Source organism: Puma concolor, chromosome C1 (assembly GCF_028749965.1).
Source record: "Puma concolor isolate L17-30 chromosome C1, mPumCon1.1.hap2, whole genome shotgun sequence".
In the NCBI taxonomy this organism is placed as follows: domain Eukaryota; kingdom Metazoa; phylum Chordata; class Mammalia; order Carnivora; family Felidae; genus Puma; species Puma concolor.
This window is the reverse complement of record NC_141674.1, coordinates 35,416,738-35,431,016: the sequence shown is the minus strand read 5'-3', so window position 1 is coordinate 35,431,016 and position 14,279 is coordinate 35,416,738. Positions and strand designations below refer to the sequence as shown.

The 14,279-nt window shown below is 42.3% G+C and overlaps 1 protein-coding gene across 3 annotated transcripts in view; it reads left to right on the top strand.

Annotated features, from left to right (window-relative positions):
* EIF2B3 (eukaryotic translation initiation factor 2B subunit gamma) overlaps window positions 1–14,279 on the top strand; it is a 125,501-nt gene that overhangs the window by 99,078 nt on the left and 12,144 nt on the right. For all 3 annotated transcript variants that reach the window (XM_086716794.1, XM_025932703.2, XM_086716795.1), the window contains 2 exons: window positions 2,013–2,090; window positions 2,602–2,750. In XM_086716794.1, coding sequence (XP_086572920.1) covers window positions 2,013–2,090; window positions 2,602–2,750 — 227 coding nt within the window. The remainder of the gene's footprint in view (window positions 1–2,012; window positions 2,091–2,601; window positions 2,751–14,279) is intronic.

The following is a 14,279-nucleotide window of genomic DNA, read 5'->3' as shown; positions in this document are numbered from 1 at the left end:
TGGGTTCAGAAGTTTTCTTTTGTTCTGCTAGGCATGGGATATCTGCAGTACTTCATAAACAAGCAGATAAATACGGTGTAATCAGTACTGTGATGAAGTAAACATAGGCACAGAGAGGAGACGTTCCTAAGAAGGTAAAAGAATAGAATATCGAGTAGTCAGATGGTAGAGCCTCAGAGAAGGAATGTCTATGAGAGGGAAGTGTCTGGAAACAGCATTAGAGAACTAACTCCTCCTTTTAACCCTGAAGTTTGTGATATATGGAGAATGAGCAGCTTCTGTTGCAGAGGAAGCATTGCTTTAAAAGGTTAAAGCAAGGGGTGGAGTAATGAAACAATGAAGAGACCGAAGATGGGGGTGGGGGGTGGGAGACTCTTTGTTGTATACAGGTACAGGAAGAAGGTTTTAGGAGGGAGGGATGATGAGACCATGAAAAGGAAAGGGTTGAGATGAAAAGAGGAAAAGATAGATGACTGAGGGAACTATACTGGGGTGGCATTCAAGGACAACGGAGATAAGATGATGAAAAGATTAGCTGTTGATGCAGTTTCTGGTAGAACTCTGTGAAAACTATCAGTGCAGGCATAAGCTGGGGGTGGGGGGGAGGGGGGCGTGTCAAGTAGGATGATAAAAGATATTGTTGAAAATTGAGATTAGAATTTAGTCCCTATGGGGTGCCTGGGTGGCTCAGTCAGTTGAGCGTACAACTTCAGCTCTGGTCATGATCTCGCAGTCCGTGAGTTCAAGCCCCGCGTGAGGCCCTGTGCTGACAGCTCGGAGCCTGGAGCCTGCTTCGGATTCTGTGTCTCCCTCTTTCTCTGCCCCTCCCCCACTCATGCTCTGTCTCTCTCACTCTCAAAAATGAATAAATGTTAAAAATAAAAAAAAATAAAAAAAATAAAAAAGAATTTAGTCCCTAAAGAAAACTTGGCTCAGGAATCTTCAGGACCCACACTATGTAATGTGTATAGTCCCAGCCCCAGGCCTCAAGCTGGCTTCACCCTGGATTGGTTGTAGATCCAGGAGAATCCAAGCCAGAGAGTTTATGAGAAATCATACCTAGTCCCACGTTTACCCAGGGCAGTCCTCAGTAAAGTCAGCCCCCACTTAGAATCAGAGCTATTAGAAACCTTCCTTAATTTGACTTTTAGTACTCATTCTTCAGTTCTATGACTAGATTCTGTCAAGCTAGTCTGAAAGCAGGTCCATGGATAGCCTGAGACTAGGGAAGTGTCCTATGAAGTACCAACAGGAGCTGTGCAGTAGACAGGTCTGAACAGCCTTGGTTGAAGTATAATAGAAGAAGGAGATCCCAGGGATAGGGGCTGAGGTATTAGCCTTCACATTGCCGGTGTAGCCAGTCCTGGCAAGGTGTCCTTCAGCCACTGTGGCCACCACACATAGTGCTCTGACCAGCATTCTGCTCATGCCGGAGAATGACAGGTAGGCACACTACTTGCACGTTCCTAACAGGTCCAGAGTTAAAATTCATATTTGTAGCCTTCTCAGTTTTCTCATATTGAAGAGAGAATAGTGTGAACACCTTCAACATTTTATTTTGGCTGGTGAAGGCCATAGATGCCTTCTCAGGAACTGTCCTGATTATGGAATTGTCTAATATTAACTCTCACTTTATGCATGGCCACACTGGTCTAGGAGGGGAGCAGGAACCTGGGATGACTATGGTCAGGACTCAGAATCCTCCTTGTTCTCAGTAGGCCTCTCCCAAGTGCTTCTTGAAGGCTTGTCTTAGCACCTCCCAGTTGAGGGACATGCCATTACTTTTAAGGAGGAGATTCTCAGCTAGGAAACTAAGGATAAGACCATCTGAAATTTGCTGCATAAACAATCCTTGTCCTAGGGGAAATGAAGCAGCCTCCTGCTCTGCCTCACCCAAACAGGAAAGCTGTGGCTAAAAACTCCCTACATCTCTAATTGGGTGTTGAGTTCTACCTAAGGTGTTCTCAGGTATTTTCTGGTCTGTCTTTAGTAACCAAACCTCTTTCCTCAAGGTGCCCAAATTGCTATCAGTTCTCTGTCCAGAAGAATCACTGGTTCATTCATCAGCCCAGATTGTCAGCAAACACCTGGTAAGTGCTAGCTTGGGCAGGGCAGGTATGGGATAGTCTCTGTGTGTGCTGAATGAAGTATGTCCTTGAGACGATGGATTGGGGTTCTCAAGCCCTGAAACTCATTAGTCCCAGGAAAATCCCAGCTGGGTTCTGGTTCTAAAATATCATCATCTAGCCCAGACATTCAAGACTACCTGGACAGGTGCTGACCTCAGCCATACAAATTCTGTAAGGAAGGTCCATTATGGGTCTCGGGACTCAGACACAAGAGCCTTCCATCTCTGTCCCTCTTCTTACACTGATTTGAGCACTCTCTTCAAGAGAACACATTTATATACACAAATGCCTGTGTGTAAGTTTGAGTTGATCTCAGAGGTATTATGTGACCTTGTGGCCCTAAGAAATATTTACCCCTTGGCTGAGGTGTTTCTGGGGAAAGATTGCATTAGACCCCAACTCATAGGATCTGAGGAGTTGATTTGCAGTTGGTTGAGATGGATGGACGAGGTTTTATATTTGCCTTTTGCAGGTTGGAGTTGACAGCCTCATTGGGCCAGATACGCAAGTTGGAGAGAAGTCATCCATTAAGCACTCAGTCATTGGTTCATCCTGTGTCCTGAGAGATAGAGTGACTATCACCAATTGCCTTCTCATGAACTCAGTCACTGTGGAGGAAGGGTATGTTTCCACTTGTGCCCACTTAAGGCAAAAGGCTCCTGGTATCCCTGGGAGGTTTTGGGGGCCAGTGCAGCCTAAAAAAGGGCTCAGCTTGAGGAGGGGAAGAAGAGGGAAAAGGCGAAGGAAAGAATAGTGCCTAGGCCCTTTGAGTCATTGGTTTTGGCTCAATAAAGACATGGTCTCTGAAAACATTTCTGGCGACTTTTTCATACTTATTCCAATTGTGGTCCTGAGAGAGGCTGCCTTCCCTTGCTTTGATGTGCTACTTGATGGGATGGCCACAGTAGTGAGCCTCTGGCAGTACTAGAATGACACTGTACCAATGTGTAATAGTCCTCATCCCTTATCTCAGTGTCTCAGAGCAGCCCTGAAGAAGGCAGGGGACTAGGAGGAGTGGACATTTAAGCCATGCACCATTTTTAAAAGAGAGCTTCTTTGTTACAAGTTATGGAGAATCTTCCCCCATTTTGAGACACTTTAAAGTGTTCTAAAATCTTGGTTTATGAACAGCCTGAACTGCAGTAAGAAGACTTGAAATGGTATATTTAGTAAGATTCTTCCTCTGTATGGTCCTCAGGTTTTTCCTGTATATAATGCAAACACAGGTGGTGGAAGAGAGGAGGGGTATTACCAAAGCAGTGGCTTTCAGACTTTTTAGAAAGGGAATTTTTTGTTAAGATAAATCTTATGCAGGAGTACCTGGGTGGCTCAGTCGGTTAAGTGTCCAACTCTTGATTTTGGTCCAGGTCATGATCTCACGGTTGGTGAGATTGAACCCCATACTGGGCTCTGGGCTGACAGCAAAGAGTCTGCTTGGGATGCTCATTCTCTCTCTCTCTCTCTCTCTCTCTCTCTCTCTCTCTGCCCACCCCCACTCATGCACGCACTCTCAAAAAAGAAACATTTTAAATAAATAAGTATTATGCAGAAACTCAATATTTATAACTGATAAAATCACAGGTGTTTGTAATACAGTGGGGAAGGGGCACTTGTCCTTCCTAGGGGATGTGAAGCAGATGTATAAAGCAAATTTTGAAAACCACAAGACTGGATTAACCTGAAAGAGCTGATTCTAAAGCCTTGATTCTAGCTCCGACATCTGTTGATTTCTCTGTCCAGGAACTAATAGGAGAGAAGGATAAGGGAAGACCTCAAGTTCAGTGAAAGCTGAAATACCTCTCATAGGTGCCAGTGAGAGGTTGGGGAAAGCATTTTGGAGAGAGAAGCTATGTAGGGACATAGCTAAAGGTTAAGCCTTTACTCTTTAGGAAGAGGGACTAATGGAAGTAATAGGATTGAGGGAGGAAGTATCATAATAAACCAGGAAAATTGGAGACCATAGGGATATTGGCCACTAAGATCTGTTCTCCCCCAAGCCCACTTCCCGACTTGACTCCCAAACCCTGGCAACCAGGCCTAACGCATCAGTCAGGAGTTTTGGAATCATCTCCTCTGGAGATTCTGACTAGCCCCAAGAAGAAAAGCTAAATTTATTTACATCAGAGATTTCTAACAGCCCAGTCAAATCACCCTGCAGTGAAAATTATGGATGACAAATTCCGTTCATGTGCTTAGAGCTTCCAGTCAGCTTTTTTACAATCCTCCCCTAAAGATGAAGAGATAACCAAAGATTACCAGAGATCTAAAGAAAGCCTATCATGAAAGATCCACAAATCAGTTACAAAAAAGCAACTTAGAAGAAACAGAGATTGCAGGGAGAGAAAAATACTTTCAAACAACCTGTCATTTCAAAGAACAAAAAAAGAACTCTAAGAAATTAAAACTATGATAACAAAAGGAAAACCCCAATAAAAGAAGATAAAATTGACATTTCCCAGAAAGTAGAGCAAAAAGATAAAGAGATAGAACATAGAAGAGAAACGATAAGGAAATGAGAGGACCAGTTCAGGATGTTTAACATCTGAATACGAATTCTCTAAAAAAAAAAGAGAGAGAGAGTTCAGACATCAGAGGAGGAAATTATTTAAGAAATAATATAGGAAAATGCCCCACAGAGAGGTAAATTTACAGAATGAAAAGGCCTACCAAGTGCCCAGCACAATGGGTAAAAATCTACGTCGTTTTGAGTTTTCAAAACACTGGAGACAAAGCATGCTATAAAGTTACAAAGAGAAAGTAATAGGTGCTATATAACCAATCAGGAACCAGAATGGCTTTGGACTTATCAGTAGCAACATTGGAAACTAGAAGAAAATAGAACAATGCCTTCAAAATTCTGAAGGAAAACTAATTTCAACCTAGAATTCTACACCCAAGGAAAATGTTAAATGTGATTTTTCTTTTTTTTTCTAGAAAAATTTTTTAATGTTTATTTATTTTTGAGAGAGAGAGAGTGAGTGGGGAGGGATAGAGAGGGTGACAGAGGATCCCAAGAAGGCTGTGCTGACAGCAGAGGGCCCAATGCGCTGCTTGAATTCACGAACCGTGAGATCATGACCTGCGCCGAAGTCAGACCCTTAACTGACTGAGCCACCCAGGTGCCCCAAGTGTGTTTTTTCTAGATGTGTTCCACCAAATGAAGAATAAACCAAAGATACAAGATACAAAAGATACAACTCTGAAAAAGCAAAAAGAATACATAGCATGATACTGAAGGCAGATCCAAAAAATGACAACTATGCATGAAGCATAAAGAGCAGTTAGCCCAGAGTGGAATCCACAAAAAAACTTAGGAAGATGAAAATGATAAAATACCAAATACATATAAACATCTTGAAAGATTTAGACAACTGGCTAAAAGTTTGGGTTGAATTAGTAATAGCATAGAATACTATCTAACAAAAACAAAACAGTTATGAACTCTGTTTAAAAAGTTGTAGGGGGTGGCCACCTGGGTGGCTCAGTCAGTGAAGCATCAGACTTGGTTTCAGCTCAGGTCATGATCTCATGGTTTGTGAGTTCAAGCCCTACATCAGCTCTGTGCTGACAGTGCAGAGCCTGCTTGAGATTCTCTCTCTCCCTCTCTCTCTGTCCCTCCCCCACTCACACTGTGTCTGTCTCTCTCAAAAATAAATAAATAAACTTAAAAAAAAAACGTTGTACCTGAGGGACACCTGGGTGGCTCAGTCACTCAGTCAGTTAAGCATCCAGCTCTTGATTTCATCTCAAGTCATGATCTTGAGTTCAAGCCCCATGTTGGGCTCCATGCTGACAGCACAGAGCCTGCTTGGGATTTTCTGTCTCTCTCTCTCTCTCTCTGCCCCTCCCCCATTTGTGCGCACTCTCAAAATAAATACATAAACTTTAAAATAAATAAATAAAAATTTGCACATGAAAGGAAATGGCGTCACAGTTCACTATGTACACAATATGAAGTACAATTTATGTAATCGTAATAAACAACTATTGACCAAAATCATGCTGTAACAATATAGAAAGGATGAGGGATAGGAAGGAAAAGAGGGAAGAGGGAGAGAAAGGAAAGCTAAATCCTCATCTTCCATTGTGGGAAATCTATTGATAATAACTAAAACTAAAAACTGAAGAAGTAGTAATATGCATGTTATTATGTATACACGGGGAGGTAAATGGCTGAACTACTCAAGGGGGTACCTGGATGGTTCAGTTGGTTAAAAGTCCGACCTGATTTCAGCTCAGGTCATGATCTCAGAGTTGAAAAATTGAGTCCCATGTCGGACTGTGCTGGCTATGGAGCCTGCTTGAGATTCTCTCCCTCTACTGCTCATCCACTCCCTCTTTCTCTCTTTAAAATACAAACAAACAAACAAAAAAACTGAAATAACTCAGCAAAAAGACCAAAAGTTGTCTCCAGGAAAAAGGAAATGAGTAGGGGGAACAGAAGCCTGCTGTTTTTCATAGTAAAACCTTCAGAAAGATTTGTTTTAAGATATATACATGCATATATAAATTTAATTGCCAAAAAAAAAAAAAGGTCAGAATTTTGTGGTACACTGCTACCAGTGGTGTACTGATAAGTTGTTAACAACTAGCTTTCCAAAGGAAAAAAATAAGTGATCTGATTTGTAACATTTGCCAATTTCCATACTGTACCTTCTCCCACTATGGCCAATGATATCAGCAAACACTTGAGTTGGGAAGAGATACCAACAATCAGCTCTCCCAAGCAGAGCAGGCTGCCTCCAGCACACCACTGAGAGTAGAAACCTGTCTCAAATATTTTACTCATCAAACGAAAGACCCACTGGATACTGAAGACTGTGCATGAGTGCTGTGGTAGAAATCTGTATAGTCACAAAGGAGAAGAGGGTTAGGAAAGAATTAAGGAAATGACCCATGAGCTGAAAAATGAGTAGAGCTACCCAAGGTAGAGAAAGGAATGTTCTAGATACATCAAGAGTGTTAAGTGTGAGGGGTGCCTGGGTGGCTCAGTCACTTAAGCATCTGACTCTTAGTTTTGGCTCAGGTCATTGTCCACGGTTTGTGAGTTCGAGCCCCACATCAGGCTCTGCACTGAAGTACAGAGCCTGCTCGGGATTGTCTCTCCCCTCTCTGTTTGCACTTACCCCACTCGCACATTCTAAGTAAATAAATAAACTTTAAAAAATGTATTGTTTTAAAGGAGTGTGAAGTGTAAGAGAGCATGAGCATATCTTATTCCAGAAACATCTCTTCATTTTGATCTTAGCTTGAATTTCATCACTTAAGAAGAGGCTTCACTGACTGACTTACCCTATCAGAAGTAACCTGTCCCGGTACTCTCCATTACGTCAACCTGTTTTATTTCCTTCATAGCATTATTACTATCTGGACTTCTCTTATTTACCTGTCTCTCACAAGTAAATATTAATTTGAGAATGTAAGTACCTTATCTTTCTGTTTCACTATTATATCTTGAAGCAGAAAGCCTGCAGGAACTCAGTAAATACTTGTTATATGGAAGAATGGTAAACAATTCATAATAACCGAAATAACAGAATTCGAAAGAGGAATGGATAGAGAGGAGACAAGGCTATACAGATGGCCAAAGGCCAAATCATGGGCTATCCCCTAACAAGTTTAATAGGTAAGAGTAATAATGTAAGAGTTTAAAGGAAAGGAATAACAATTAAATCTACATTTTATGAAGATCATTTTGGCTGCATTATGGAGAGTGATGTGAAGAGGATAAACATGGAGGGAGGAAGACTACTGAAAGAATCCTGGTAAAATAGAAGAGGCCCTAAACTAAAGCAGTAGCAGTAGTGATAGGGAGGAGAAATAGTATGATGATTACAAACTATAAAGCATGATGACTGCCTGGATATATAAGGTAAAAGAGAAATTAGGGAAAATTTCCAGATTTCTTGCTTGAACAATAAGATTTTTGGTGTGCTATTCACTAAGATAGAAATCAGCAGAGGATTTGCAGAGTGGGAGGCAGGGAAAAGGTAAGTTCCATTTGGGATAAGTTGAGTTAATGGCAAGCGGCCTTGACATGCAGGGACTTGATGTGCAGGACTGGAGTGCAGGAAAGAAGCCTGTGCTTGAAGTACAGATTTGGGAGTGGTGGGCATAGAAGGGGTAACTGAAGCTGTGGGAGTAGAAGAGACATTCAGGGAGATTATGTGACCTTAAAAGAAAAGAAACCAGGGGGCACCTGGGTGGCTCAGTCGACTAAGTGTCCAACTCTTAATATCGGCTCAGGTCATGGTCTCACAGTTAGTGAGTTCAAGCCCCATGCACTCCACACTGACACCCCAGAGCCTGCTTGGAATTCTCTCTCCCTCTCTCTCTGCCCTTACCCCACTTATGGGCACTCACTCTCTCTTTCTCTCAAAATAAATAAATAAACTTAAAAAAATTTTTTTAAAGAAAAGAAACCAAGATAAAACCTTGGAGAACATCAGCAATTTTGGACGTAAGAAAAAGAATCTAAAGAGACTGATAGGGAATGGGCAAGGAAGGGATTTAAAGGGTAAGAGAGACGACAGTTGAGGGGCACCTGGGTGGCTCAGTTGGTTAAGTGTCCAACTCTTGATTTTGGTCCAGGTCATGATCTCACAGTTCATGGGTTTGAGCCCCACGTCAGGCTCTGTGCTGACAGCTCAGCGCTTCAGATTCTGTGTCTCCCTCTCTCTCTGCCCCTTCCCTGCTTGCACTCGCTCACTCTCTCTGTCTCAAAAATAAACATTACGAGAGAGAGAGACAGAGAGAGAGAGAGAGAGAGGACAGTTGGTAGGTGAAGCCCAGGTTTCTAGGTGGGGAAACAGGGTAGATGATGGTGTGCTCACTGAGATGAGGAAAGGTGAAGGAGGTACAGATTTGTGGGGAGAAAAGGCCTGTGTAGGGCATATGAAATTGTAAGTACCTACAGGACATCCAGTTATGTGGAGGTATCTAGTAGCCAGTTTGTGACTATAGGTTTTTTTTAAGTTTATTTATTTATTTTGAGAGAGAGAGAGCGAGCAGAGGAGGGGCAGAGAGAGAGGGACAGAGAGAGAATCCTCGCTGGAGCGTGGAGCCTGATGCAGGGCTCAAACTCACAAACCACGAGATTATGACCTGACCTGATACCAAGTCGGACCACTTAACTGACTGAGCCACCCAGACGCCCCATGACTAGAGGTCAGAAGAAGAGGTCAGACCCAGAGACCTCTTCCTGAATCATTGTGGTGTTCTCTTATTTTTCTGTCTGTATTTGTCTTATTCTTCCAAATCTGCCTGTCATTCCTTCTATGGATTTAGAAATTGAACTTTGGAGTCAGACTGCCAGATTGAATCCTGGGTCTGTCACTTACTAGTCCCTTAGGGAATTGGCTTTATGTCTTTGTGCCTGATTTTTTTACTGTCAAATGAGGTAAAAACTGAACTACCTCAGGGCGCTGGGTGGCTCAGTCGGTTAAGCGTCCGACTTTGGCTCAGGTCATGGTCTCACAGTTCGTGAGTTCAAGCCCCACATTGGGCTCTGTGTTGACAGCTCAGAGCCTGGAGCTTGTGTGTGGATTCTGTGTCTCCCTCTCTCTCTCTGCCCCTCCCCCACTCATGCTCTGTCTCTGTCTCTCAAAAAATAAATAAACATTAAAAAATAAGAATAAAAAAACTAAACTACCCCATAGATTTATTGGGAGTACTAAGTTAATAGACATAAAGCACTTAGAATAGAACTTGGACGTAGAGTGTTAGCTCTCATTTGTTTATCGTCGTCGACATCATCATTACTGTATCTCATTTCAGAGGTGGCATGTTGCCAGTGTTGTCTTCCTTTTTTTTTTAATGTTTATTTATTTTTGAGAGAGAGACAGAGTGAAACTGGGGGCAGAGAGAGAGGGAGACACAGAATCTGAAGTGGGCTGCAGGCTCTGAGCTGTCAGCACAGAGCCTGATGTGGGGCTCGAACTCCAGAGCAGTGAGATCATGACCTGAGCCAAAGTTGGACGCTCAACTGACTGAGCCACTGAGGCACCTCCCCGCCAGCGTTGTCTTCCTAAAGGAGATCTCTGATCATGTCCCTGTTCTGTTCAAAAACTGTTTTTGAGGGGCGCCTGGGTGGCTCAGTTGGTCAAGCACCAGACTCTTGATTTTGGCCCAAGTCCTGATCCCAGGGTCATGGGATCAGGCCCCATGTCAGGCTCTGCACTGGGCATGGAGCTTGTTTAAGATTCTCTCTCTCTGCTTCTACCCCACTCACACGCACACTTTCACACACTCTCTCTCTCAAATAAATAACAATTTAAAAAAACTTTTTGTGAGACTCCCCATTACCTTTAGAATAAAGTTTGAATTTCCAGGTTTTTCATGATCTAGCTCCAACACTGAGTCCTGGAATGTTAGTGACATAGGGCCTTAGAAGTCACCCTGATTAACTCCTGCATTTTTACAGATGGGCAAATTGTGGAATTCTAGATTTTCTTCTCATTGCATTCCTGCTACTCCATGTCTCATTCCAGATTCATGCATGAAACTGACAGGCATCACCATTCTCTCAAAAACGAGAACCACACTTGCCTTTATCCATTTGATCACCTAATTCCAGAGTAGCTCATAAGGCTTTGTAACTTCCACTCTGTCTCATCATGCCTCAGACCTTCCAGGGAAGACAGTGCCATAACTTTCCCATTTGCTCTAATTAGCACCCTCTCCCTCCCACCAGTGGGTGGGCAGACAAAGGAGCAGCTCTCTGGCACCTCTTTAAAGTCCAGTGTTGGTGTCCTGAATTGACATTAAGAGACTTGGTGAGGGAACCAAGGTTCCCTAAGAAACTCCAACTTGCATATATGAGAAAAATTCATAGAAAATACCTAGCATAATATCCTAGAGTCAGTTGCTATTTTGGAGGAGGTATCATCTTTTTTTTTTTTTTCAACGTTTATTTATTTTTGGGACAGAGAGAGACAGAGCATGAACGGGGGAGGGGCAGAGAGAGAGAGGGAGACACAGAATCGGAAACAGGCTCCAGGCTCTGAGCCATCAGTCCAGACCCCGACGCGGGGCTCGAACTCACGGACCGCGAGATCGTGACCTGGCTGAAGTCGGACGCTTAACCGACTGCGCCACCCAGGCGCCCCTGGAGGAGGTATCATCTTGAATGGCCTTATAAGCTAGGGAAACAATAAAGGTTTAGATGGTGGTGGCTGCTATTTTTTTTTTCAGCTAAAAAAGTTGAGGCAGCCCACATGAAGCTAATGACTAGGGAGACCATTAGAGATTACCCAATCTGGTAAATTAGCTCCTGGTGATAAGATCAAACATCCTGCATCCCATATGAACCTTTTCCCATTATTTTCAGGTCATTTAGTTTTAATTAGTTATAGTAAATTTGGGAAAAGTAACTAAATTGCAGTTGCGTGAGACTGTTACCTGCTGCTGTTACATCTGGACTGAGTGGCAAAGCAGGAGCATGAATTCGTCCAGAAGGCAGTTTCTGATATTCCTAGCTTGCTTGTCTCTGCCAGCAGTTGTGAGTTGCTGAGGCTTTCTGGACAGTGGCTTAGACATCTGCCCAAGGTCCTCAAAGCTTGAGAGATGCTAATAGGACCACCTTGGCGAAGGTGTAGGTGAGACTATGCAGAGAAGGCTCCTGTCTTTCTCATTTTCAGTTTCTGGTAGAAATTCCAAGTTCTGTGACAGCTGATGCCCAGCAACCCAAAGTCGATAGTTAAAACTTCATTGTCCAGGCTTTGGTGTCAGTTCTGTGTTCTGTGTCTTGGCTCTCTGGTCCTGAGCAACATCTCCTGCATTTCCTCCTAGTCCAAGGTGAATGACCCAAGCAAAAGTGTAAGGTAGTTCCTTCACATGCAGGCAGGCCAGGGAGCCAAATTTCCACCTAGGTATTCCATGCTTTCTGCAAGCAGCAAGTGCAGCCCTCAGAGCCAAACAATATATTATTGCTTCTCATTGTTACCCTGAGTGTCTTCTTCACCTGTACTCACTGACTACCCTGCTCACTGGGTCCCTTACTTTTCTTTTTTTTCTTTATTCCTGACATCACTCTGCCTGAATTGCCTCTCTCTGAAGATCTTTACCTGTAGGAAATCCTCCTACTCATCTTTCAAGGTCCAATACATTTTCCACCTCCTCCATGCAGCCTTGAATTGTTCTAGCCAGAAATTGTTTCCTCTGCTTCCGTGTTCCCTGTGCAACCCATACACTTCATTTATGTTCGTGTGCTGTTTAATGCACCTTTCTTTTTTCCTCAACTAGACTGTAAATTCATTGAACACAGAAGTAGTTCTCATATACCTTTGTATCTCTTAATTTCTAATACTGTACTTTATATACCTTGTAAGTATTTACTGAATGAAAAATAGAAGTCCCTGATTTAACCTCCCCTACTACATAATTGGCTGAGTATATGTCCAGAGAACCATGTCTACTTCTAGAAAAAATAATGGAGTACTTCACTCCTTGAAATTCAACAAAATAAAAACAAACAAAACCAGAAAAGGAAGCTTCATCCATAATAAAGCTAGATAACACCACATACCTGTACACAGACTAAAGACTATCTGCCAGACACAATGGAATGTAGATCAGATCCAAAGAAAAGACCAAAATTCAACCAGCGTAACAAATAGGGGCATGGGCAAACCAGAGGGAAATTGGCAAACACATCTTTTGCAAAATCTCAGGGCACATAAGAGGGAGAAAATCAAGCTGGCCTTGGACTTTTCTGTGACCACATTTAAGACAACATTTAAGTAAGACAACATTTAGAAAATTTGGAGGGAAACGATTATGACCTAAGAATCCTAGAGTTAGTCAAATTATGGTTGAAATATAAAATCATCAGAAATACTCCAGGCCTCTGGAGATGTGTCACCCATGAACCCTCTGGAAAACTCTACTTGAAGAAATAATACAGCCAAGTAAGAAATGAAACAAAATATTAACAAATGGGTAGGAGGAGTGTAAAAGTGAACTCCCTTAAACATAAAATTAAGTCTGCGGTAATCAGAGTTGCAAAAGGACCGTGACTGTTAGAAGAATTTTTTCCATGTTTCTTCAGTAACAGTCTTGAAAATACCAACTTACGAAACTTTGGGAAGATCCCCTGGACTTAAAGGGGCTCCTTAGGACTTTTGATTCACTCTTTGCCTTTGGACTAAACCCATCTTCTTAAATCTTCTTAGATGGAGAATACTACAGCTTAATTCTTTGAGGTTGTTACTTTAACCGTGATTCCCCCCAAACCCTTCTTTTTCTTAGCCTCTGTTTAGGGAATATAAAGACTTAGATTTCTTAGGAGGGAGACATTTCTCACCACTAAACCTTTATATAGTAAAGCGACACACATAGAACTAAAGGGAGGAAATTTTCAGCTTGCTTGCTGGAGCCAATACAGTTTCATTTAGAGGACCAAAAGCAAGATTGACCAGAGAAAGGAAGAAGGTGAGAGATTTCTTTAAGCATTATGTCTTATTACATGAATTAACCTGGATAAATCTCACAAATGTGATGTTGAAGGGGGAAAAAAGCAAGTTTGGCATTTATAAAAAATTTTAAAACATGAAAAAAATACTATATATTGTCTACTAATACAGACTTTTTTTCTGTACCTGAAATAGTTCATTAAAAATAACACAGAGGTGCCTGGGTGACTCAGTCGGTTAAGCATCTGACTTTGGCTCAGGTCACGATCTCACGGTTCGTGGATTTGAGCCCTGAGTTAGACTCTGTGCTGACAGCTTGGAGCCTGGAGCCTGTTTCGGATTCTATGTCTCCCTCTCTCTCTACCCTTCCCCCACTCACACTCTGTCTCTCCCAAAAATAAACATTAATTTTTTAAAAAATACAAAAAATAATTATACAAGATTCTTCATCTAGACAGACTCCTGGATGAGGGCCCCTTGGGCTAAGGTTAGGAGGCTCTTGCCTTTTGGGGAAATATGGGTGACTCAACCATAATCTTTGGACTAAAGTAGTGAACCTTTGGGTTTAGTCACATGCCTAGAAAAACTACATATATCTCCAGTTCCATACTCTTTTCTCACCCAAGGTTATGAGTAAGTTTAGAAAGCCTACCAGCTTATCTCCAGAGCAGAACCTGCCTGTCCTTAAAGTTACTGAAAAATTTCATGGCTTTTTACCAAATACTACCCAGTCACCAGC